The sequence below is a fragment of the Dermochelys coriacea genome, chromosome 2, assembly GCF_009764565.3.
Source record: "Dermochelys coriacea isolate rDerCor1 chromosome 2, rDerCor1.pri.v4, whole genome shotgun sequence".
NCBI classification, from domain to species: domain Eukaryota; kingdom Metazoa; phylum Chordata; order Testudines; family Dermochelyidae; genus Dermochelys; species Dermochelys coriacea.
This window is the reverse complement of record NC_050069.1, coordinates 16,909,388-16,934,845: the sequence shown is the minus strand read 5'-3', so window position 1 is coordinate 16,934,845 and position 25,458 is coordinate 16,909,388. Positions and strand designations below refer to the sequence as shown.

At 37.7% G+C, this 25,458-nt stretch overlaps 1 protein-coding gene across 25 annotated transcripts in view; it reads left to right on the top strand.

Moving 5' to 3' along the window:
* Positions 1–25,458, top strand: part of PHF20L1 (PHD finger protein 20 like 1) — an 88,067-nt gene that overhangs the window by 17,545 nt on the left and 45,064 nt on the right. For 9 of the 25 annotated variants that reach the window (XM_043507319.1, XM_043507330.1, XM_043507313.1 and 6 more), the window contains exons 3-9: positions 1,860–2,031; positions 3,306–3,390; positions 4,441–4,529; positions 7,842–7,904; positions 12,064–12,271; positions 12,918–13,046; positions 21,866–21,948. In XM_043507319.1, the coding sequence (XP_043363254.1) occupies positions 1,860–2,031; positions 3,306–3,390; positions 4,441–4,529; positions 7,842–7,904; positions 12,064–12,271; positions 12,918–13,046; positions 21,866–21,948 (829 nt within the window). Of the gene's footprint in view, positions 1–1,859; positions 2,032–3,305; positions 3,391–4,440; positions 4,530–7,841; positions 7,905–12,063; positions 12,272–12,917; positions 13,047–21,865; positions 21,955–25,458 lie in introns of those variants that run through there. The other 16 variants (XM_043507323.1, XM_043507333.1, XM_043507332.1 and 13 more) reach the window with 4 other exon arrangements.

Genomic DNA, 25,458 nt, shown 5'->3' with positions numbered 1-25,458 from the left:
TTCCTAGAGACCTTCCTGGGACTAGGGAACAACAGGAATCTGGAAAATAGAATCAGGTAATTGCAAGTGAGATGGGAGTTCTTCACACCCTGGAATCATTCTGCAGGTCTGGAGTTTAGATATTGGGAGACCTTTAGTTGCTGATGTTGAAGAAAAGGTAGACGGGAATGAGCACAGAGAGAGGAGGGAATTGAGACAGGCCCAGGCATGTATTGCGGTGTCTGTCTGCTCACTCTTGCTGAAAAATAATTTGGTAAGCAGCAGGGAAGAAGAAAATCCCTAAACTTCAAAGAAAGCTTTTTGTTTGTTTTTTAAATCCAGGATTTACTATTTAAAGGTTGCTCTGTCAGAATTTTGAAAATAAAAAAGTTGATAGTATCTCTTTCAATATCAGGTAGCACAGTGCTTCAGGGTAAGGGAATATGCAGTAGGAATAGAAAATGACTGCAGCAGCTGCCACCCTTTAATGTTGAGGGAACATTGTCATTGTTGCAGAATGTAGATTGAATCTCCTGCTTTGGAAATAGACAGCCCTACTTTCACTGTAACATTTCTTTTTCATAAATGTTTCAGTAGCTCCAGGATCTCTGTCCTCTTCTGTTCCATTGTCACTCCTGTTTTTTGGAAGTGTAGAACTTCCCAAGAAATTGTTTTTAGGTTAACCTGGATTCCCAAAATATTAACTTGGGAGGAAATTTCTTAAACTTAAAAAAATCCACCAGATAGTTTTAGAAGGTTCTTTGTGTTTTCAGATCTATTTATATATTCTCTTTTATTTACCAAAAAAAAAAAAAATCAGATGAATTTCAGCACACCAACCTTGTATGCACTTTATGGAACTGAAATAATGTAATCCGGTTATATCGATGGTGGACGTTCTGTGAGAAGACTAGATACTTCCTTATTTCTTCTGCCCAACTAGTGGCTTCCTAAAGCCAAAATAGCCCTTAGAAATTCAAAACTAAATAATGTGGCTTGGATTCCTGTGGAATCTAAATGCACCACCCTGATCGTTATTTATTTCCACAGATGCTCAAGATTTGAAAAATGGGAAGTCTTTTTGCCAAACTTAATCATTTTGGTTATACAGATCCCAAAGTAGGGGGTAATTAAAATCCATGTTAAGTTCTAACTTCTGATGATGAAGAGATGTTCTGACTGAGGGCCACATGTAGTTGGTTCGACTGATTATATGTAAAGTCTGAGGGGCAATTAGAACCTACAGTCCTTAATTAAGACTGGTGTTCTTGTTTTAATAAATGTGCAATTTAAAAAATATTAATATTGAAAAATGACTCTGCATTAGATTCAGTAGCGACAAGTCCGTGGTGCTGATCTGCAAATTAGCCAGCCACTTCGATTCAAAAGGGATGTTCTGTCAACTCCAATTGTTTTTGATTAGTCAGCAGCTTGGATTTGTCTGAAATCAATGAAGCAAGTATGTGGAACATTTATTATGCAGATTAAGAGTAATGAATTAATTTTTTTTAAAGCCAATTCACCACCCTCTATCTCTCCAGCAAAAGAAACAAACCCTTCTTTCCTTGCTTTAATCAACAAAATTATGAATATAAAGCATGAAACTTCCAATATTTAACCCAAATAAGGCATCCATCTTAACATTACCTAGCAGTTTGATCCTTAAATCTGAATTTTCACACCCACTTTTAATGTATGTAGAGGTTTTGCAGCTAGGTATTGTCATATCAACAATTTTACATGTTTAAAACTTCTTTCAAATCCAAACTAATGCTTAGTACAAAATGTTGGTGCAGCTAACACAACCAAAGTAGCTTAAACTGTTACATGAATACGTCTTTATGACACAATTGACACCTTTCCTTTTGTTGTTGTTCAAGGTATCCATCTCGCATTGAGAAAATAGACTATGAAGAGGGAAAGATGTTGGTCCATTTTGAACGTTGGAGTCATCGCTATGATGAGTGGATTTATTGGGACAGCAATAGATTACGGCCCCTGGAACGACCAGCACTAAGGAAAGAAGGGCTAAAAGATGATGATGAATTTGTTGTAAGTAGCAAGATAATTTTTTTTTCTGACTCCTTGTGAAAATTATTTTATTTAGGCTTGGAAGGGTTAGATTTTTTTCAGTTAATGCTTGTAAACATCGATTTCACCATAAAAACACAAACAGATGAAAAAATATTTCCATCAATGATAATTAGGGCTGTTGATTAATCGAGTTATCTCACGTGATTAACTAAAAAAAATTAATCACGATTAATTGCAGTTTTAATCACACTGTTAAACAATAGAACACCAATTGAAATTTATTAAATAGTTTGGATGTTTTTGTACATATTCATACATATTGTATTCTGTGTTGTAACTGAAATCAAAGTGTATATTATTTTTGATTACAAATATTTGCCCTATAAAAATCATAAAGTATTTTTCAATTCACCTCAAACAAGTACTGTAGTGCAATCCGTTGTCGCGAAAGTGCAACTTACAAATATAGATTTTTTTTTTTTTAACAAAAAAAATTTATTGGTTACATAACTACACTCAAAACCAAAACAAAGTAAAACTTCAGAACCTACAGGTCCATTCAGTCCTACGTCTCCTTCAGCTAATTGCTAAGACAAACAAGTTTGTTTACATTTACAGGAGATAATGCTGCCCTCTTCTTATTTACAATGTCACTAGAAAGTGAGAACAGGTATTTGCATGGCACTTTTGTAGCTGGCATTGCAAAGTATTTACGTGCCAGGTGCGCTAAAGATTCATATTTGTATTTTGTGTTGTAATTGAAATCCAATATATTTGAAAATGTAGAAAACATTTAAATATTTTTGGATAAATGGTATTCTATTATTGTTTAACAGTGATTAATTGCTTGACAGCCCTAAGATCAAAATTTACACATAGGCAAAGTTTAAAAAAAAAAAAAAGGAAAAAAGAAAAATGCTGCTTGAGAACTTAAGGATATTTACTTTGTAAATTTTAATTTGTATATTTTGACATGTGATGTAGGTAATTTGTGTTTTAACAGCTATAAAGCTTTAACTTTTATGAATGTCAGCAGCTACTGTCATAAATAATTCTGACCCCCCCCCCACTTCCAAGAATTGTCAAAATTTTGATCAATAAGCATTTTAAAAATGCTTAAAAATAAAGATCAATATTATCTGTCAAAGTTTTATAAAAAGTAAAAATTGAATTTCAAACCTAATGGTATTAATTTTTTTTTTCAAGGTAAATATCGCTAAGTTATAAAGCTTAAGTTTGTTTAGGAAAGATTTGCAGGGCAAGATATTAACAGTTAAAATTGTTTAAAATAGGATTTTAAACCTGGAGAAGAGGTGCTAGCTCGTTGGACAGACTGTCGATATTACCCTGCTAAGATTGAAGCAATTAACAAGGAGGGTATGTATATAAATACAATGCATCTGTAAGTACTTCTGTTTGTTTACCAGGAACACTGCTATAATCTGTTTAAAATCAAAACGTGTTTACATACAGTTTTATTCACTACGTTAAACATACTGTTGGAAGCATTGCTATTCTATGCGGGGAGGAATGGGTTTGATCTAGTGAGCATTTACCATCTTTTAATTCTATGAAATTAAAAAACTTGGGGTACCTCCTCCACTCAGTAGTAATGTAACTTTCATTTATAGTAATGAGATGAACATCCTTGCCTCAATATTATAGAACCCTTCACAGTACTGTTGGTTTAGGTTTATATTTATATGCTTACAGTACCTCAATTCTTCTAGAAAACATTCAAAATCTCATTTTTGAGCTTTGGTAATCAGTGAAATAAGATAAAGTAAATGCAATATTAAAAGGAAAATGCCAGCTAGCTTAGGCATAAAATTTAAAGTAGTTTGACGTTTGCTTTGTTTTGTTTTTAAATCTATTGCAATGTTTTTATTGCATTTAAAAATGAATGAAAATTGTGTTTGGGTGTGGGTTTAAATGTACTGATAATACATGGCATCATTGGATTAATAAATTGGAAAATTATAAACAAAAATGAAGCACTACTTATTGTCCAAGCTGTGAGAAATGTAATCCTATAAAATAGGTTTTATAGTTTTAGTTCAACTGTCCAAGGTCCTGAAACCACAAACACTTATCTCAGTAACTTTATGCACTTGTCTTGTCACATAGTCCCATAGAACTCAGCACTGAGTTTTTCATTGTGAGTAAATAGGGGTTTTTTTAAGCGCCTCTGTCTGATTGTGTCCCTTTTTAATCTTGATGTGATTCAAGGAGGATATGTGACTGTAACTATAAAGGGAAGAATTTTAAATAGATGTTCAGTCCTATAGTATTTGCAGAGCCAAAGTACTCACTGATGTCACATGCAGGACCGGGTCTGAAATGACTGTGTATTTGTAGCATTTTAGGGAAGAAGTAAGGTACGTATGTTTCTAACTACTCATAGTGATTGCATCAATCCTGTTTTAGGAACCTTCACGGTACAGTTCTATGATGGAGTTATTCGATGTCTAAAAAGGATGCATATCAAATCTATGCCCGAGGATGCCAAAGGGCAGGTGAGGATATTAGGCGTCTTTTCTTGCTTGTTTGTGTTGACTATTAAACAGGGCATGTGATATTAACAGTGACCTGAGAACAAATTATCTGCTGAATGCCCAGTGCAGGAAGGGTCATGTAACACAGATGATTTTAAACTTGCTGCTGCCTTCTCTTTAGGTCCCTCAGTATGTTGGTTCACCAGTTCTTAACTGCAGGGGATGCCCTAGCATGTGCTGTGCTAGTGATGTCATCTCAATTTTGAAACCTCTGAGTGCAGTATGCTCTCCTCACTGGCTCATCTGTTCCCTGACCATTCTCTTTCCAATGGTCCCAACCCAGGACCACATAGGGGCTAACAGGTTCTCTCCTTCTTGGTCTTTATGACCCTTTAGAAGAGGCCATAGCCCATCAGTGGGCTGCTGCTGGTGGATTTGTTACAATGTCAGATTTCCACCACCTTCTTCTATTAATTCAGAGTTAGTTCATTTTTTTTATCTCCCTATGCCAAACCTTTTGGAGGTGGGCAGATATTCCTTTATCTGTATAAATTTATATCTATATTTATATAAATCTCCCCACTATATTTTCCACCGAATGCATCCGATGAAGTGAGCTGTAGCTCACAAAAGCTTATGCTCAAATAAATTTGTTAGTCTCTAAGGTGCCACAAGTACTCCTTTTCTTTTTGCGAATACAGACTAACATGGCTGCTACTCTGAATCCTTTATCTGTGACAGTCTCAATGCCGTCACAGAAGAGAGTAGCACCCAACCAGGAAGAGAGACAGGTTATGAGATACAGAGATACAATCTAAGATAAATAGCAGGATTTTAACTTAAATACTTAGGAATTTTATCCAAGTTTTATCCAGTCTTCAAGTTTGTATGAAGCCTGCTTTGAAGTGAGCTGTAGCTCACAAAAGCTTATGCTCAAATAAGTTTGTTAGTCTCTAAGGTGCCACAAGTCCTCCTAATCTTTTTAAAGTAATTGTGCTGGTAATGAGAAATTTTTGCTATTTAAAAAAAAAAATGAAATGATTGTCGAAAGTTGCTAAAAAGAAACGAGTAAATTGATAAAACGCAAATAGTTATAGTCCCCAATTTTTCAAGAAATTGTTCTTTTACTTAGAAGAGCAGAATTCAAATGTCTAATTTGCTCTGGAAAATGACTTATAAAAATGAATAAATTACTGGGTTTGGTTTTTATACGACTATTTGCAAATGGAGAAATGGGAGGGCCTTTTAAACAATAATTTGTTCATGCTTCTGTGTAACTGATAGCTTTAAATCATGATATGACAATCACGCAAAGAATGTTAGGACTTTGGAGACGGACAGGCAATGGATTATTTGGGGCACCTTCAGACTTGAATCCTTTTTTTTATTTTTTTTTAATATTTAAGCACAGAAATCCCTACTCACATTACCATCAGCCTCTTGCTGGATGGTTATGTGCATTCTGTTGAGTTTCTGTACAAACATTAATTGTGTATAACCCAATGAGGTAAGACGTTAAATATTATTTTCTTTGATTTTACAAATAGGGAAACTTAGACAGGGAAGTTGCGACTTGAATAAAGAAGAATAGTGAGCTTGGATTAGAGTTCCGAAGTTCCTTGCTCTCAATCCTTTGCTTGTTCCACTAAATCATGTTGTCTGTTGCACTATTGAGATACTACTCTGTAGCTAAAGACCACTTTGGCTTCTCAGCAGAGAAACAAAAACTCAGTTGAAACAACCAGCCAATAACTGGGAGGAAGTTTGTAGGAGTGCTAGTGCTATATATGGCAGCACAAATGGCACTCTTATAAACACAATAAATTATTCTTCTTTTCTTCAAATATTGAGACACTTGTGGTGTTGGATTTCATGTGTCTGAGGCCAAACCTGAGTGGCTATAGTGGAGATCTTGAGGAATAATCACTTGGGACAAACTTGTATTTTTGGCAATTAATTTTGATTTCTACACGGGCTAGAAAACATTCACATTTAAAATGAAAGATGAGATTAAAGTTGACATTTCTAAGTCCCCAAAATCAGAGGCAGGAGTACAAATCTCTTGGTCTCAAAGCAGGCTCTGGGTTTCATTTTTTAAGTAGTAATATAACTGCTGGACAGGAGGCTAGGTAAATCTATTCTGCTATGGCAAAAAATATTTATCTTTATTTCAGAAGTATTTGTGTTGTAAAAATAAAAATACAACCTAAGATTGGTTTGAAGGTCAAAGTTATCTAAGATTAAGCTTTGTTTCAAACTAAAACTGTTCTTTTATTCTAAAAAAAGGCACTTACCAGGAATTATTGGACAGGCATAGGTTTTTGTATGATTTCTCAAAGAATACCCCCCCAACATAATTTGATATGAAAGTCATGCATCAGATGAACCTGTGATACTATTTGTTAAATTCAGACCCAGAACTTTTTTCCTGTTGTGATTTCTCCCCCTCCTGCCCTCCCCCCACTCCCCCCAAATACTTGTATAGAAACCCCACCCTGAGAGAGTTGGCATTTAGGTTTAAAATTGTATTACTTTTAAAATAACAGTAAGGTATTAACATGCAACATTTTTTTCTGAAAATGTTGAATGTGTGCAAAAATAATTTTGTCCATTAGTGTGCAAACTGATGTGAGAATTATAGAGGCAACATTTTGATATTTTTAATTCACTAAAAGTTGCCAACAAATTCATTTTCTATCACCTTTAAAATAGTGAGTCCATATAAAATATAACATTCATTAACATTTTTGTTAGTTTTTTCTGCTCCCCTTGTTATTTGTGTCGTCTCTTGTGTGTACCTAAGAGCAGTGCATGAGTGATGAAAGTGACCATTAGAACAGTGAAAGTGGTTATACCCAAAGTACTGTCAAATGCACAAATTGAGTAAATTGAAGAAGAGACTATTCTTTGATTTTTTTACTCCAATAATCTTTGGAGTTATTTGTAACAAAAATAGGTGTAATATTTTCAGATAGAAATGTGATTTCAAGTTCACATTGTCTCTTTAAAGTGAGTGATACTGTAGAACTTGTAACATGCTAAGTAATTTTTTTTAATACTACAGTATTTGTGTGTATTCAAAAGTTTCAGCTGTGAGGGTGGAAAGGCAAAAACAAAAACTATACAAACATTTTTGTATTCTTATTTATATGGAGAGGTTCCTACTTGGATTAGCTATGTTTTAAAATTTAGACAGAAATGCAACTGAGGTGGGGAAGAGAAGAAATGGAAAAGGGGGAGAATAAAAACTGCCCTTGGGGAGCACTTACAAATAATTCAGATAACTTATTTGTTCTGTTTCATGTTTTTTTGTTTTATCTTCAATATAATTAGGCGCGCGAGAGGGAGCAGATAGCGCCGGAGCTGAGATTAGTGACGGAAATCGAACCAAAAGAAGTGAGTTTTGAGGAGGGATTTGAAGGAGAGGGAGGGAACTTGGTACATAAGAAGAGGAAGCTGAGGAAAAAAGGCACAATTGGGACAGAGACAAAGAAGAGATGATAGGAGAAAACAAGAGCTGAGACGTAGGTAGGGCAGAGCTGTATCGGGTGTTGAATGTGAAAGCAAGGAATCCAGTCTTGATTTAGAAACAGCCGGTGAACTAGAAAGGGGTGCGTGGGTGTGGATGTGCATGGTGGGAGGGGTAATGTGGTAGGAGTGCCAGAAGAGGAAGCTAGAGAAGTAAAGAGGTGGTAGTTGTGATAGCTGAAGACAGAGGTGTCAGGACATAAATCCAAGTGTTGGCAGAAGGGATGGATTTTAGAAATGCTACTGCTTTTTGCCTTCCCACTGTTGCAGTTATATGATTATTAAAATGCAGTTGTTCTAGCCAGTCAATTTATAGGTATGCTGGATGGTTCCTGCTAAATTATTTCTTTATTATGCAGTTTCCTGAAGTTTGGCTTAGTTGATCTGATTTTTGTAATGACTATGGTTTGCTATACAGTCATGCAGTATGCCAGTCCCTGAACTCTAGCAAGGGCCGTTTTTAACCAATTAGAGCGCAGTAATTTCCTTAATGATAAGTTATTATGAAAATCTTTTTGCTTTGACTTTTCTCAGAATTCCATCCATTTGTCCAAAACCAGAACTGCTGCTTTATCTTCTGACTGCTTCCTATTACTCTGTTATCCCATATAGCCCTGGACAGGTTAATTAAAAAGATGTTTGTAGTGGGGATAGGAGGAGAAAGAAAGGAACTAAGCCTTTCTTAAGTGGCAAGGAGGAAATACTGAAGGGGAAAAAAAGGTCATTTGGGGTGAACATTGTGGCTCAGAAGTGGAGGCCGCCATGTTTGCTGCGGTTTGATCATAGGGAATTCTGAAGGCAATGGGTAATCAGAACAAAGTGATTTATAATGGCTACTCAGAGCACTGGGGATGAACTTATTTCAGGAGAACTGTACTTGAGATTGCTCTGTTCTAACTTGGTAATAACTGGATCTTGGGATTTGTATATACAGTGCATGCCAAAAATGCTGCTGTTACTGATGTGACTAAAATTATTTGAATGACAGGTTATTGAGTCTGGCTACATCTCAGTATTGTGGCTGGCTGTTAGTTAGAAACCTGGTAACAATCCCAATTCAAGAAAGATTTCAAACTCATTCAGATTTAGAGTCCACCTTTCTTCTTCTTCTCTTTATTTTTCCTTATACAAGTTTTATAAAAGGTTATAAATAAACTCTGAGCTTACATTTGAAGATGGGTTCTTTCTGAACAGGAATTTCTGTGCTTATCGAGAGAAGAATACATCCCTTAGTTTCTTACACATGAAATGTTCTGTCATAGGGCACTCAACCAAAATAAAAATAGACTAGCAAAGTCTCTGGACAGTTTCCTTCATTGTGTATAACAGTCTTTAAACACAGAACAATATAAATAGGACAGTTCTGTCTCCAGATCTTCCTGTCTTGGCTTCTAGTCATGCAGTCTCTCTGTGGTTCCTCCCTACCTGCACCTCCAAAAGCTTGAATGGCCCGGGCTTAAAAAAAGCACGTGTACAACTAAAGGTAGAAACCAAGCCCCAGTCACCCTCCTCTCAGGGTGGCACTTTCATATGGGAATTTGAAAGCCTGACCTTAGAAACCTTGCTGGGATTTAACCCCCAAATCACCATGCCACTGTGTGACTCAGCAGGACCCCCACTTATGGACATCACTCGGGCAGTGCCACCTATGGGGCACCGAAGGATCTGTACATTCCATCACGTGCTCACATCTATCAACTGGTTTACCTAAACTGCACTAAGTAAATACAAATTTAAATATAAATTGCAGAAGGGGGTCTACCAGCATACGTATACATACAAGTGTCTTCATGACATTATCTCTCCCTTTCTCCTTTTTACTATTGTTTTCCTATGTTGTGTCTCTTGTATTGTAAGCTCTTTGTTACTAGAATTGTCTTTTCTTTCCCATCTATAAGGTACCATCCATATCTCTGGTGCTGTATAAATAATAATGCTACTGTATGAAGCACCAAGTGAAAGATTTTTTTTCAATCTTGTGACCGGGCACAAATGAGTATAGTATACGTTGTTGAAGATCCACATGTCTACATTTTTACAGTTAGTATCATAGGTTAGCTCAGAAGAGATTCATACTGGAGACTCTTTGGGGCAGGGGCTTTGTCTTTTTAATATGCGTAGTTGTTGGTATCTAAATCTGTGGAGGTGAATTCTAAGTTAGTGATATTCAGACACATACATAACTAACTTTATCCTGGGGGACCGCAGGATAAGGGGAGAATGTGAAGCAAATGTACCTCTATCCCAATATAATGCGACCTGATGTAACATGACCTGATATAACACAAATTTGGATATAACACGGTAAAGCAGTGCTCCGAGGGGGGCGGGGCTGCGTGCTCTGATCAAAAGCAAGTTTGATATAACGCGGTTTCACCTATAACGCGGTAAGATTTTTTTTTTTGGCTCCCAAGGACAGCATTATATCGGGGTAGAGGTGTAATGTCATAGAGAAGAAACAGTTAACGTCACAGGAAAGTTATCTTATCTTCTTGCATCACTGTCTAATTCCTGAAAAAGGGACCTTGCTTACTATTGATGTGTTGAAACTATCACTGTCACAAAATGTGTAGTTGATTACACAGTGGAGATGCATATTCAGTGCAGAACAGTGGTAGAAATGTAAATTAACAGTTGGGCTGTATGAAGAAGGGATAGAGAATAATGCAGGAAAAGATTTTAACTGAAGGTATGTCCTCATGACACCTTAAAGGGGGCACAGAAAATAGAAAAGGTCCACTGAATGGTAATTGGAAAAAATGGTAGAGGTATTGGATGTAGAGGCTTCCATATGTAAAGAGATTAAAAGGATTAGTTTAGTTTAGAAATCAGTCAAGTATGATTGGAAGAGTGAAAGCCAATCAGGTATTGTTTTTTAATATATTCTATAATACAGTAACAAGGAACAAGGAAATAATCCAGATTAAATTCAGCACATTTTAAATGAATAAAGGAAATATTTTATTACTTACTGAGTGCTGTCTCCACCAAACAGAGAAGAAAATTTGATCTTTGCTCTAGGGATATTTATAATCCATATTTCACACACATGCATATGCACACACAGTACAATTTAAACATAACATATGTACATACAGATACAAAACATTAATGAGATCAACAGTCAGATGGTCAATAAATCTTTTCTTTCAAAAAGTTTAAAAATATATTCAGTTGATGAATAAAATTGTTTTCATATAACAAAATTTTTCTATGGAAAACACTGCTGCAAGATGTTAAGACAATTGGCTTACTGTGGTAGAGTTGTCAAGTTGTTAGAAGAGGGGATCTGGGTCAAGACACCTAGGTGCACTGTGTGGCCAAGGGCAAGTCATTTGAATTCCCTGTGTGCCAGTTTACCTACCCATCTCTAAAATGGTAATAATCTCTTCCTACCTTGTAGGTGGATTGTGACAGTTAATTGCTGTTTGTAGAGCCATTTGAGATTATTGGATGAAGCTTGAAAATTGAATACAGTAGGAGCAGTATTTGCAGTTACTCTAGAAATTATTGTACCAGAGTTACCATTGTTTCAGGTCATTACCTGATCCTCGGCTTAGGTTAGAAAGAATTCTCCTGCCCATGGATTGTGTAGTTTGATAGACATATATGGGGCACAGAGGGATTGGTCTTCCATTTGAAATAGCTAGATTAGTGTAGGCCACAACTAGAGACAGGATAATGGAGTTAATGGTCTGTTCCAGTATGACAGTTCCTGTATTTCTGTAACTCTTATAGCATACAGATTAGTTATTAGGGCACAATAGTGCTTGAAAGGCTAATCATAGAGATTAATTTCCATATGCAGTGTTTTTGTTATTTTTTTTAAATCCACGAGGTAGATTCTAGTTAGAATATGTAGACAATTTGGAAAGTACATTTTACTGCATCACGGGCAATAGTCATAAAACTAAACATAAATGGTCTTGTCAGTTCTGGATGAGATTGGTCACTATTTGTAAATGGATTCTGTTTGAATGTCGCAAACAGCTACTAATGCTCCTCCACCTTTGTTTTCTTTTTGGAGGATTGGATAGCTTTGGTCAAAGCTGCAGCAGCAGCAGCAGCCAAGAACAAAGCAGGAAGTAAACCACGGACCAGTGCAAACAGCAATAAAGATAAAGAGGAGAGAAAATGGTTTAAAGTACCTTCAAAGAAGGAAGAAACCTCAACCTCTACGATCATACAGGAAGTCCAGAAAAAGGAAGAGGAGCCTACATCGAATGAAACGTTCGGTACAAACTATATTCTAGTGCTTATTTTTCTAAAGGCTGCAAATGCTGTTTTTCCTGCCTGCCCAGTTACTATTGGCCTCAGAATCTCTTTTGTTCATGTTGCAAAATGGTACTGCCAATGGTTCTAAACTATAGGAAGATGGTGTTTGTATCCTAGTAGACTTCAATACTGAGGTCTGCAACAGTGTTAATCATTTAGATTTATGTGCAAATTTCTGCTTCCTAAGTGGTTCAGAAGAGATCAAAAGTTTGTTTTTCTAGATCTCTTATTTCATTTTCCCTTATGAGTTTTTAAAAACTAAAATTCTAAAGATTCATGGTTATAATGGAGATTTCTAGATATTTTTGAAGACAATGTAATACATATGCCTTCATGTTTTAAGGGTCATCTAGATTTTACCTCTGAATCAGTAAATCCTGATCACTTCAACAAAGTTAATATCTGTTAACTTATAACTTAAAATTTCAAGGTAATATTTTTCTGTATATTGTTAATTGTAAATCTTTTAAACTGCCCGTTATGGCACATAAAAGCCTATTCATTCATTTTAGAATATATTTTGCATTGAAATATTTACAGTTGATAAGAAATGTTTATGAAATGTGAATTTGTAGATGAACTCTTCCATGTCTGTTCTTTTAAAAGTAGGATTCCCAGTAGTAGACGTTCCAAAGATGGCGTTTGTGCGGGCAGAGAATACATTATCGCACAAGAGGAAAAGTAATCTAGGCAACTCATTTCAGGCAAAGAGAGCTCGTCTTAACAAAATCACTGGTAAATTACCTTTTTATTGAGAACATCATTACTTTTTAACATATCCAAATGTTTATGCGTGTACATAGAGTGCTACGGTAGATCAGTACATGTCTGTTTATTATATTAATACTTTGCAGTTATTGTTTTTGACAATCTCAAAGCACTACACAAAGAGTAATAAAGCCAACCCTATTCCAAGATTTTGACGTAAGGTCTGTGATTTGAACTATGTCTTCAATTCAATGTCATGATAACTTGATCATTCTGAATAGACCTCTTCCTGGAACAAGTGCGTTCATTAGTTTATAACACCTTTTATCTCATGTATAATTCCCTTCATCTTATGAGGGATGTTATCTACATGGGCTCTGGATGTGACATTCTGTGTATATTACGCGCACTGAAACATTGCTAGTAGATCAGTGGAGTAACAATACCACTGGCTTTGGCGACAACCAAAAATTCTGTCCCAGTTTGTTATGAAGTAATGGCAATTACATTGCTGGAAGGAGACTAGGAAGAGTCTTAAAGGAAAGGTTAAAAAGCATAAACATTTATTAATGCACTGAAGCACTAGAAAAGACTTCATCATTTCTAAAAAAATGTATACCTTATGTTACTATCCATAGGTATTAAAGGGGTAACCAAGTGTACAGTAACAAAATATAAAAGGAGTACTTGTGGCACCTTAGAGACGTGCCACAAGTACTCCTTTTCTTTTTGCGACTACAGACTAACACGGCTGCTACTCTGAAACCAGTAACAAAATAAATTTCCATAGGAGGACTGTGACCTGGTGTGCCTGGGGCAGCCCTCACTGAAAATGTCAAGGTCAGGGCAGGCTGCAAAACGGAGAGTAGATAGTTGCAAAACTGGTGGTTAACACTGAAGTTAAACTCACCAGCCAGTCACAAACAGTGCTTCTGATTCCTCCCACTGGTTATCAAGAAGCACCAAAAAAAAATAAAAACAAATAAAAAAAATTACACAGCCCCCTTCATTGCATTCCAGTTCTCTGGCTCCCGATCAGCACATAGATTCAGAAGTTATTTAAAAAACTCTGCTCTCTATACAAAATGTTCTTCTGACCCCAAAGGGTCAGCCACGTTACTAGGTCAGTATTAGTTTGGATCTTACCCAAAATACCATGCTGTCAGCCAATCCTTTAGTGTCATAATACCCAGAGGCCTAAACTACGTAAACAGAGGCCAGTTATGAAAGATACTCTTTCCAGGCAGTAACAGAGTGAAATGTACATAGTTCTGGTCAACTTAATTGCCGTCCAGTTGTTACTAGCAGCAGTGTGACTGACTGGAGTTTAGTCAGTTTCCTTCTGCTGTTTTCTGGAATTCTATTGGCAGCAATCAAAGCAAATACTCAGTCCGGAGTTGCTGGAGATGAGATCTTCTTTGGGGAGGGGAGGGTCCAGTTCTTCCAAGGAACTGTTGAGCAATAGCTGCAAAGTGAAACGGAGAAGACTGTTCATTTCCCAAGGTCAATGGAGTTAGTTTTACTCTGCAGCTGCTGATTTTTTACCTACTTGCCAAAGACCGTTTTTGTTACCCCTGGTGAATGGGCTAGTGAATTTTAGAGCCCTGTTTGTTAACTCGGTATCAGTTATCGCTCTCCTAGCTGAGGATTTCTAGACAATCCTTGAATGGATTTCACTTAGTACTTTAATCAATTCCAGGCTGAAATTTGGCATGCACAATCTTAGTATTATGATGGTTTATTATATTATCTGTTTTCAAATTATTAGTACTTTCCTCCCACAACTCATACTGTAGATTTCTGTGATTACAGTATCTAATGATTAACTAATCGGCATAGAGAATTTAAAGATGAAGTGTGCTGTAATTGCTAACAGTTAACCTTCTTTTGATAAACAGTAACTTCTTACCCTTAATTTTATATTGTATTTTTTGTTTCCGTCCTTTTCCTTCTCTTCCTGATTGAAGTAAGGGACTTGAGGTCACTCTGCTGTACCCAGCAGAACATGTCTAAGGCAGTGATAAAGCATGCTAGGTATTAGACTGAGACGCTGCAATGAGTGAACTCCTCCTTCCCCTTAAGATCTAGCTAGGGGAAGAAGAAGAGGGGCTTGCAGGCCAAGGAGAGCACATGAATGGTTTGAGGGTGATATAGGAACTGACAATCTAGTAGTAGGAGGCTATTTGAAGAGAAGTCTATTCAAGCTGTGTGAAGAAGCACTTGTAATTTGATTATAGAATCATAGAATCATAGAATCATAGAATATCAGGGTTGGAAGGGACCCCAGAAGGTCATCTAGTCCAACCCCCTGCTCAAAGCAGGACCAAGTCCCAGTTAAATCATCCTAGCCAGGGCTTTGTCAAGCCTGACCTTAAAAACCTCTAAGGAAGGAGATTCTACCACCTCCCTAGGTAACGCATTCCAGTGTTTCACCACCCTCTTAGTGAAAAAGTTTTTCCTAATATCCAATCTAAACCTCCCCCATTGCAACTTGAGACCATTACTCCTCGTTCTGTCATCTGCTACCATTGAGAACAGTCTAGAGCCATCCTCATTGAAACCCCCTTTCAGGTAGTTGAAAGCAGCTATCAAATCCCCCCTCATTCTTCTCTTCTGCAGACTAAACAATCCCAGCTCCCTCAGCCTCTCCTCATAAGTCATGTGCTCTAGACCCCTAATCATTTTTGTTGCCCTTTGCTGTACTCTTTCCAATTTATCCACATCCTTCTTGTAGTGTGGGGCCCAAAACTGGACACAGTACTCCAGATGAGGCCTCACCAGTGTCGAATAGAGGGGAACGATCACGTCCCTCGATCTGCTCGCTATGCCCCTACTTATACATCCCAAAATGCCATTGGCCTTCTTGGCAACAAGGGCACACTGCTGACTCATATCCAGCTTCTCGTCCACTGTCACCCCTAGGTCCTTTTCCGCAGAACTGCTGCCGAGCCATTCGGTCCCTAGTCTGTAGCGGTGCATTGGATTCTTCCATCCTAAGTGCAGGACCCTGCACTTATCCTTATTGAACCTCATTAGATTTCTTTTGGCCCAATCTTCCAATTTGTCTAGGTCCTTCTGTATCCTATCCCTCCCCTCCAGCGTATCTACCACTCCTCCCAGTTTAGTATCATCCGCAAATTTGCTGAGAGTGCAATCCACACCATCCTCCAGATCATTTATGATTAGTAGCAGAGGGTACTTTTATCTACTATGGTCCTAGTACCCTATGGCATTCATTGCCCTAAGATAGCAGGAATCATGCCTCCCTCCTGAGGGAAAGAGCTAACTCTTGAAAACATTGCCAGTAAGTGAGGTACGTGTGTGTGTGTGTGTGTGTGTGTGTGTGTGTGTGTGTGTGCGGGCGCGTGCGCACTGTTTCAAGAAACTCCCATCGTTAGTATTTTTTCTCTCAACCAATCTTCTGTATCTTTTGCTTCTACTTGAACTTAGGCTCCCTGGCCTCCCTTTCCACATTTTTCCTACAAGTTGAATCCTTAGGAGAAGGAGAATAGGGGAAAACTTTGGGTCAATGTTCTGACCTAGCTTATTTAGAAAATGTATTACTTCTGAACTTTTATAACTGTGAAGTGTTATCTTAAATAAAGAGATATCATCAACTTATAACTCCCAAGAGTTGTAATTAAAAGGTTAGAGGAAAATATTCTTAACCTTTTTGGCTTGTGTTTTGTGCATTTGCCAGTATCCTGTATATTGTCAGTTTAACTCTTTCTTCCATGTAGTCAGTCATTTTCCTATTGATGTTTTTTTGGCTCTCTTAACACAACAGTGAGAGGGGAAAAAAATAAAATGTAATTGTAAAAACAAAATCTGGTGGCCAGACTCAGGGGAAGTTGAAATATCTAAAACTACTTTTAACTCAGTTTAAAAAAATCATTATTTCAAGTTGTGTCCCATATACTTAAACTAAATTTGTAAAATTAAACCGTACATTTTGTAATGGTTATTTTGGTTCACTTAAGTCCCAGCTCTGCAACTTGTTCTATATGAAAGGATCTGTGCACTTACGCATGTTATTTGGGGCCCACATAAGTGCAGGGGTTCTCCTGTCTTGAGCAAGCTGCAGAATTGAGATCTTATTTGTTAATTTATGAATTGCATGAACTCCTAATGACTTCCACTCAGTACTGCAAATTAGTTCAGTTCTGCTTTGCAGTAAATTCATGATTGATTAATTTGTTTTTTTAAGTAATGTCTTTGAACATCTTGGATTGGAGACAATGTTCTGCTTAATTTAAAAAAAAATCCAGCAAACTGATATAACACACATGGTAAGGAATATAATACAGTTTCTTGCAGTAGATCCTTGTGGGGCACAGAAGCTTGATAACAACTCCTTAATGAAAAATCACCTGGGTTACTGATGGATTTGCAGTATTCCAGTGTTCTAAATGTATTATTTTAGGAGAGCCCAGAGTTCACTAAGTGATATGCCTCCAGTTTAGTGTGTTCTGAATTGGTTGTGAGGATATCTAATTTTCCATGGAATGCAGTACCTATATCTTGTAGCAGACTGTTCAGTTTGGATAACAGCCTCTCTTACGAAGTAGCTTCTTCTTGGGGCTACTGATTGCAGAAGACTTTGAAGTCAAAAATATCTTGCTTGCATGCCTAGTTTTCCTTTAGGCATGTTCAAGCGGGCTGGGTCTCCTCACCAACATTATTTAGTAGAGATATTAAGTAATAAAATTCCCGGACAAAGTAGCTCTGAAACACCTACTTATTGCCTGGGCAACAACAAACTGTGCATAAAACGGGAAAAAAAAATAATCTGAATATCAGATTAAAACTGTTGGCTGTTTCTATTATCTGGTTGTTAAATGTATATTAGTAGTCTTGTATATGGATTTGTGAATGAAGAACGAGCATTATTTTAAAATACTAGTTTCCCAGTGGTCCTATTATTAGGGTCACCTGGAGTCCCTATTACTTAAACATAGAAGAACATAAATAGTTGGGCAAAAGTCAACATGGTTTCTGTAAAGGGAAATCATGTCTTACTAATCTATGAGAGTTCTTTGAAGGGGTCAACAAACGTGGACAAGGGGGATCCAGTGGACATAGTGTACTTAGATTTCCAGAAAGCCTTTGACAAGGTCCCTCACCAAAGGCTCTTACGTAAATTAAGTTGTCATGGGATAAGAGGGAAGATCCTTCTATGGATTGAGAACTGGTTAAAAGACAGGGAACAATGGGTAGGAATAAATGGTAAATTTTCAGAATGGAGAAGGATAACTAGTGGTGTTCCCTAAGGGTCAGTCCTAGGACCAATCCTATTCAACTTACTCATAAATGATTTGGAGAAAGGGGTAAACAGTGAGGTGGCAAAGGTTGCAGACAATGCTAAACTGCTGAAGATAGTTAAGACCAAAACAGACTGTGAAGAACTTCAAAAAAAAATCTAACAAAACTAAGAGACTGGCAACAAAATGGCAAATGAAATTTCATGTGGATAATGTAATGCCCATTGGAAAAAATAACCCCGACTATACATACAATATGATGGGGGCTAATTTAACTATAACTAATCAGGAAAGAGATCTTGGAGTCATCATGGATAGTTCTCTGAAGACGTCCACGCAGTGTGCAGCAGCAGTCAGAAAAGCAAACAGGGTGTTAGGAATCATTAAAAAAGGGATAGAGAATAAGACAGAGAATATTTTATTTCCCTTATATAAATCCATGGTATGCCCACATCTTGAATACTGCATATAGATGTGGTCTCCTCATCTCAAAAAAGATATACTGGCATGAGAAAAGGTTCAGAAAAGGCAACTAAAATGATTAGTTTCAGAGTAGCAGCCGTGTTAGTCTGTATTCGCAAAAAGAAAAGGAGTACTTGTGGCACCTTAGAGACTAACAAATTTATTTGAGCATAAGCTTTCATGAGCTACAGCTCACTTCATCGGATAATGATTAGGAGTTTGGAAGGGGTCCCATGTGAGGAGAGATTAAAGAGACTCGGACTTTTCAGCTTGGAAAAGAGGAGACCGGGGGGGAGATATGATAGAGGTATATAAAATCGTGAGTGGTGTGGAGAAAGTGAATAAGAAAAAGGTATTGTTCCCATAATATAAGAACTAGGGGCCACCAAATAAAATTAATGGGCAGCAGGTTTAAAACAAAAGGAAGTTCTTCTTCACACAGCACACAGTCAATGAGTGGAATTCCTTGCCTGAGGAGGTTGTGAAGGCTAGGACTATAACAAGGTTTAAAAGAGAACAGGATAAATATATGGAGGTTAAGTCCATTCATGGCTATTAGCCAGGATGGGTGAGGAATGGTGTCCCTAGCCTCTGTTTGTCAGAGGGTGGAGATGGATGGCAGGAGAGAGATCACTTGATCATTACCTGTTAGGTTCACTCCCTCTGGGGCACCTGGCATTGGCCACTGTTGGCAGACAGGATACTGGGCTGGATGGACCTTTGGTCTGATCTAGTATGGCCATTCTTATGTTTTTAAATCATAGAGAATGAAAATTCTGATTAGGTAATCTAGTCCAGTGGTTTTCATACTTTTTTTTCACGGACTACTTGAAAATTGCTGAGGGTCTTGGCGGACCACTTAATGATCTTTCCAAATGTTGTTTGTACCTTTAGCTAACTATTGTAAAGCGCTTTGGATAAAAGCGCTATATTAAAAAAAAAACTTAATAATAATTGTTTTTTGGTTCTACATATAAAAGCACACACAGCTCCTATTTTAATATCTGTAGTCCTACCTTTATGATACGATGGATGTGCTCTCTCTCCCCCACTACAGCAGTCCCCAAACTGGGGCTGGGAAGGAGGGCCGTCCCTCCCCAGCAGCCGCAGCCTTGGAGCTGGGGAAAGTTGCCTATTTCTCTGGCCACCACAGCCCTGTACGTTCCAAATTTCCCCCACCCCTTCTTCTCATCCCACTTTCCCCCTTCCACCTACTCCCTATTTCCCCCAAGCCTACCACCTCACCTTACATGTGCATCTTCTCCAGGGTCCAGGTATCTAATTAGTGGAGCCATGCCTGTGCAGCTCCACTAATTAGGTGGGTGGCTCTTCGTTTTCTCATGTACGGACGCACAGGCATGCACCTTAGAGGGAACTATACATGGACCACCTGAATGGAGCTCATAGACCACTGGTGGTCCGGGGACTACAGTTTGAGAACCTCTGATCTAATCTATCCACTTGCCTTTGTAAGATTTTTCCTTGTGTTAGCACCTAACAGTTAGATGCTTCAGTGTTTTGTTTAATCCATAAAGGATTTGCATGAACCTGTTAAAAAGATGAGACTACATAACAGGCGAACTTTGATTGGAACTCTGCAACTGTAACTTATAACCAGGGCCCTACCAAACTCACAGGCCATTTTGGTCAATGTCATGGTCATAGGATTTTAAAAATAATAAATTTCATGATTTCAGCTATTGAAATCTGACATTTCATGGTGTTGTAATTGTAGGGATCCTGACCCAAAAGGAGGTGTGGGGGAGAGGGGATCCACAAGGTTATTGTTTTGGGGTGGTGTTACGGTATGCTACACTTACTTCTATCCTGCTGCTGGCTGTGATGCTGCCTTCAGAGCTGGGCAGCTGGAGAGCGGTGGCTGCTGGCAAGGAGCCCAGCTCTGAAGGCAGAGCCACCGCCAGCAGCAGCACAGAAGTAAGGACAGCATGGTATGGTATTGCCACCTTTACTTCTGCGCTGAGGCTTGCAGAGCTGAGCCCTCAGTCGGCAGCTGCCACTCTGTCTGCCCAGCTCTGAAGGCAGCAGCACAGAAGTAAGGGCAGCATGATATGGCATTGCCACTCTTACTTCTGTGCTGCTGGTGGTAGGGCATTGCCTTCAGAGCTGGGCACCTGGCCAACAACTGCCACTCTCCGGTTGCCCAGCTCTGAAGGCAGTGCAGAAGTAAGGGTGACAATACCGTGACCAGTGGCGGATTATGCTTTTCTGAGGCCCTGGGCCAGAACAAGTGGGAGCCCTTCCACACCCCTTCCAACTGCAGTTGCCCCCATCTCCCTCCCCCCGTGCTTCTGCTGGGGAGTGGGGTCAGGGCACGGGGGCTTCCCCTGCTCCCCGGTAGGAGCATCGGGCAGAGCGGTACAAGCCCCTGTGCCCCAACCCTGTTCCCTAGCAGGAGTACTGGGTGGGTAGAATGGGGCATGGGGGTGCCCCAATTGGCTGGGGCCCCATTGACCCAGTAGCTAATCCGCCACTGACCGTGACTTCCCTAAAATAACCTTGCAACCCCCTTGCAAGTCCATTTTGGATCAGGACCCCCAATTTGAGAAACGCTGGTTCCCCCCGTGAAATCTGTATAGGGTAAAAGTTTAGTACAGGGTAAAAGCACACAAAAGACCAGATTTCACAGTCCATGACGTGTTTTTCATGGCCATGAATTTGGTAGAGCCCAACTTATAGCCGTTAGGAAAGCACACAAAGACCAAATGTGGGGGGAATGAGTGAAGGGAGGAATTCTAAATAACCTCCTAAAATCAAAAGGTTGAAAATGTATTTTGATTGAATGCCTGGTTTTGAAGCACAATTGCTTTGGGATTGAGGGTCATAGCATTAAAGCTCCTTTTTTCTCTCAGGGGGTGGAATTGGAATGGCCGGTGCTAATCCTCATTTATAATACAAGGCTTGTGAATTGTAGGCAGGATCTCATAAGTTTTGTTCTTTTAAATAAAGACTCCATACAAGGGGGTTTCAGAGAGAATCTTTTTATAGATGAAAATGGTTTAATTTTTTTCACATTTTATGTTTTTCATAAAACCTGATGATTGCAAATAATAAAATAAAAAAACCAACCCATTCTAAATGTCTCTGTGCAACTTTTCTCTTAAGGTTTGTTGGCATCCAAAGCTGTTGTTGTGGATGGTGCTGAAAAAAAGGAAGGCAACAAAGAAACAGCTCCAGTCCTGGAGCAGGTATGAAATGGTAGAGTTTGATTCTTTTGCAAGGTTCCCACTGGAGTGTGCCATGGAGACATAGTATCCATAACAAAATTGCCCCTTCAGAAACAGTAACAGGGAACTAAATATATGATCTTATGTTTACATCTCTGCATAGCCAGAAGCATACAAGTAAATTGACACAAATGACAGTGTTAACTTTAATTTTCATAAATGAGTTACTGTCTCCAAGGAATCAAAGGCTAGGAAACAGCGGTCCCAAGGTTTTATAGCTGGAACCATGCTCAGAATTGGCTAAGAAAAAGACCCTTATACAAATTTGATCTGTGGTTTGAAACAGGGTTTTTGGCATCTAGTAAAACTTCTTTTGTAAGAAGTTTCTTTTCTATTGTAAGAATTGGTGTTGTAGACTGTGTGTGTTTTATGAACTGTTCAATGAGCCATACATTTTGCTAAGATGTATATTTTAATACGTACAAAAAAGAAACTTTAATGTTAGGGGTCTGATTTAAAACCACTTATTTGAAGAATTGAAGGTTGCCTCCCTATCTTTGGCTCATTCCATTGTGTTCAGGTGTTGCTTGAGTCTCGGAATTGTGCATGATCTTGCATGCTAAAAGGGCTGACTACCTAAGCACAGTAAAGCAAGCTAAGGATGAAGTGGCAGCCTTAACTCTTGATATTTTTGCTTTTGTTGGCTTAAATAAGATCCTTAATGTAGTTTTAATATGGCTTTTTTGTATTCATTTTCATTTTTAATGGTTTGTTTTAAACAAACCATCTAAAAAGAGCACTTCTTTTCTTCACAAGCCCCACCACACTCTTAAAATAATCCCTACCCCAAACTTTGGTACTGTGTTTTTTTGTAACTGGTTCGTTAGTCCTGATGCATGGTGGTATTGCTATAGTTTTTCCATTGACACTGTATTGGATCTGAGTGTCTCAAATCCAGAGTGCTGTCAATGGAAAGTTATGGTTCTACTTTTAATGCTGCCACTGTAATGGTTAACTCTGAGCTACTAAGGTGTCAATGCGTTGACTGATATTTTGCATAATGGTTTATGATATATTGACATGATATTCCACTTCTCAAATTTTTGCATATTAAAGATGCTATAATTTCTTAGTACTTTTGTATAATACTTTGTGTGCAAAAAACTGAAATGTCTGACAGCATGACATTTCTGGAAGACTCATTACACTGTAAATCTTACTGTGCAGAGTCCCATTGAAATGAAAGGGATTTTGCCATTTATTAAGACTGTATGCAACAGTATAGATTACAGTGCATATTAAAAGAAACTTCTGAATAGTAACTTCTCAATCTAAAATAACTCGGCTGTTTCTATTTTTACTTTGTTGATTAGAAATAACAACAAAAAATTCAGAAGGGACTGTCACCGACTAATGGTCTGCAAAACATTTTTGAAAACACTTGTTTTAGTTATGAGTTCTTAAAAAGCAAAGCATCCAAAACCCAACAAATGTACTACTTCTCCCCTTTCTTCTAACTGAAAAGAAAAACAAAAAACCAGTCAAACATAAACTGATTAAGTGGGGGTGGGAGTGTCTGAGCTCAAATTTTTTTTTTTGCTAAATTCCAGCCCAAATGTAAATTAAAATGGCCGAGTTATAAACCCCTAAAATGGCAAAGCTGACAGAGGTACTGTCTGCTACCACTGTAATACTGATTGGGTAAAATGTCTTGTAGTCTGTTTTAAATAATGTAATACAGGACACAGTAATATTCAGGCCAACAGCCAAAAACATACTGTGCTGATGAAATTATATTTATAACACTTTTTTAAATTTACAACTGTCTGAAGCCCAAAAACCTCAGACTATTACATGTAGATTCAGTAGTTTATTTAAGTGTATTAGGGTTATGTAATGTTATATTTCCTTTTGAGCAAGACCTGCTTAGATGAATAACTTTAATTCATTAAGGTTTTTTAATGTTAGTTTGTCCTTGTTAAGAGGTTAAGCACCTTATCAAAATATTTAATTTAATTTTTTTAAATCTTGTTTAAAATAACTTTGTAATTTGAAAGTAATGGACGCTGTAGTAATGTCTTTCACATATGTGAAGATGAACAATAAAATTGTTTATTTACAAGTTATGGCTCTAATTAATTTCTGGTAATACCTTTTGTAATCAGCATAGGTATACGCTACAGTTCATGGAATATTTTATTTAAATGAATAAACTGCACTTAATTCACGTGTATAATGAGCTGATTCAAGGATTAAACTGGGGATAACTGAATGGGACACTTTGCACCGGAATTTTACGTGGTACTTCGAGCATGCCATTCATATAGCACGCAAGGGTGCCCTTTTTCAAGTATGTAGTGTGTGCTGCTTTTTTTATATTTCCACTGGAACTTGCAGCTCCCATGTTCCAGTGTAAAAGAAAGCTTCTATTCAATACCGAGAATGCAGTCCTCTGAAGTGCAGAGGTCTGAAAACTGGGAAATGCCCCGAAATCATCAGTGGAGTGAAATCTTTTTGGAGAAAGTGGCACACACATTCAAGAAACAAAAGTTTACACTTTCATAATTATGGTTTTGTTAGGTAACATAATACCATGATGCATATTTAACTGGGCAATAGATGGAACAAATTTGAGGTCATGTGTTCAGATATGTACAAGCTGCCATTATTGGGCAAGTACTAACACTGTTACAGATTACTCAGCTTTTAGGAGAACCTCCTTCTAGCAAAAAATGTAAAATGCTAATTGCTGTAAATTTAGATTAATTATTTTTAAATATTTCAGTACATGCATTAAAAGGAAGGGTGAACATTTTCGGCTTTAGAAAATGCAGCATATTTTGCTTTTCAAAAAGTGGGTTTTTTTAGCCTATTTTATCTGCTTGTTTTTTTACAGTTAGCAATCTATTTAACCCTGTGGTGCTAGAAGTTGCGATTTCATGAAACATTAGCACAAGCAAGTAGTGTGGTGAAATCCAGACTCCCAGCACTGCAAGGAGTTGTGCTCAAATTTCATCATTGTTTGTTGTTCTAAGACTTTCCTTAAAGGGGCACTGTCAACCTTTTCAGGTTCTTCTTCAAAATGGAAGTAAATTTGTGGAAAATGACATCCAACTTCTAAATATTTATTTTAAATTGATGACTCTTGCTGCGAAACTTAACTTTTGATTTGTGGTGTGATCACAACAAAGCTAATATATGTACTTCCCATTCTGGTTAGTAGCAATAGTGTTCTTCTCTAAGTCATTCTTTATTCTTGCTGAAAACATTGATGATGATGGCTCATAATGAGAGACAGATGGACATGAAAAGTGTTTTATTGCATTAGAAAAACAGCAAAATGCCATTTGTCAAATGGATATTAGATAGTTGGTAGGAGAAAATAATGTGTTTAAGCTTTTTTTGAGGGTATTGCAAGCAATGAGAAATGAAGAGAAACTTTTAAGGATGAAAGTCATTGGCAGTGTCCCTTTAACAGCAAACAGATTGCTCAACTTTTACTTTGATACATTTGAGTCTGTTTTTCATTTG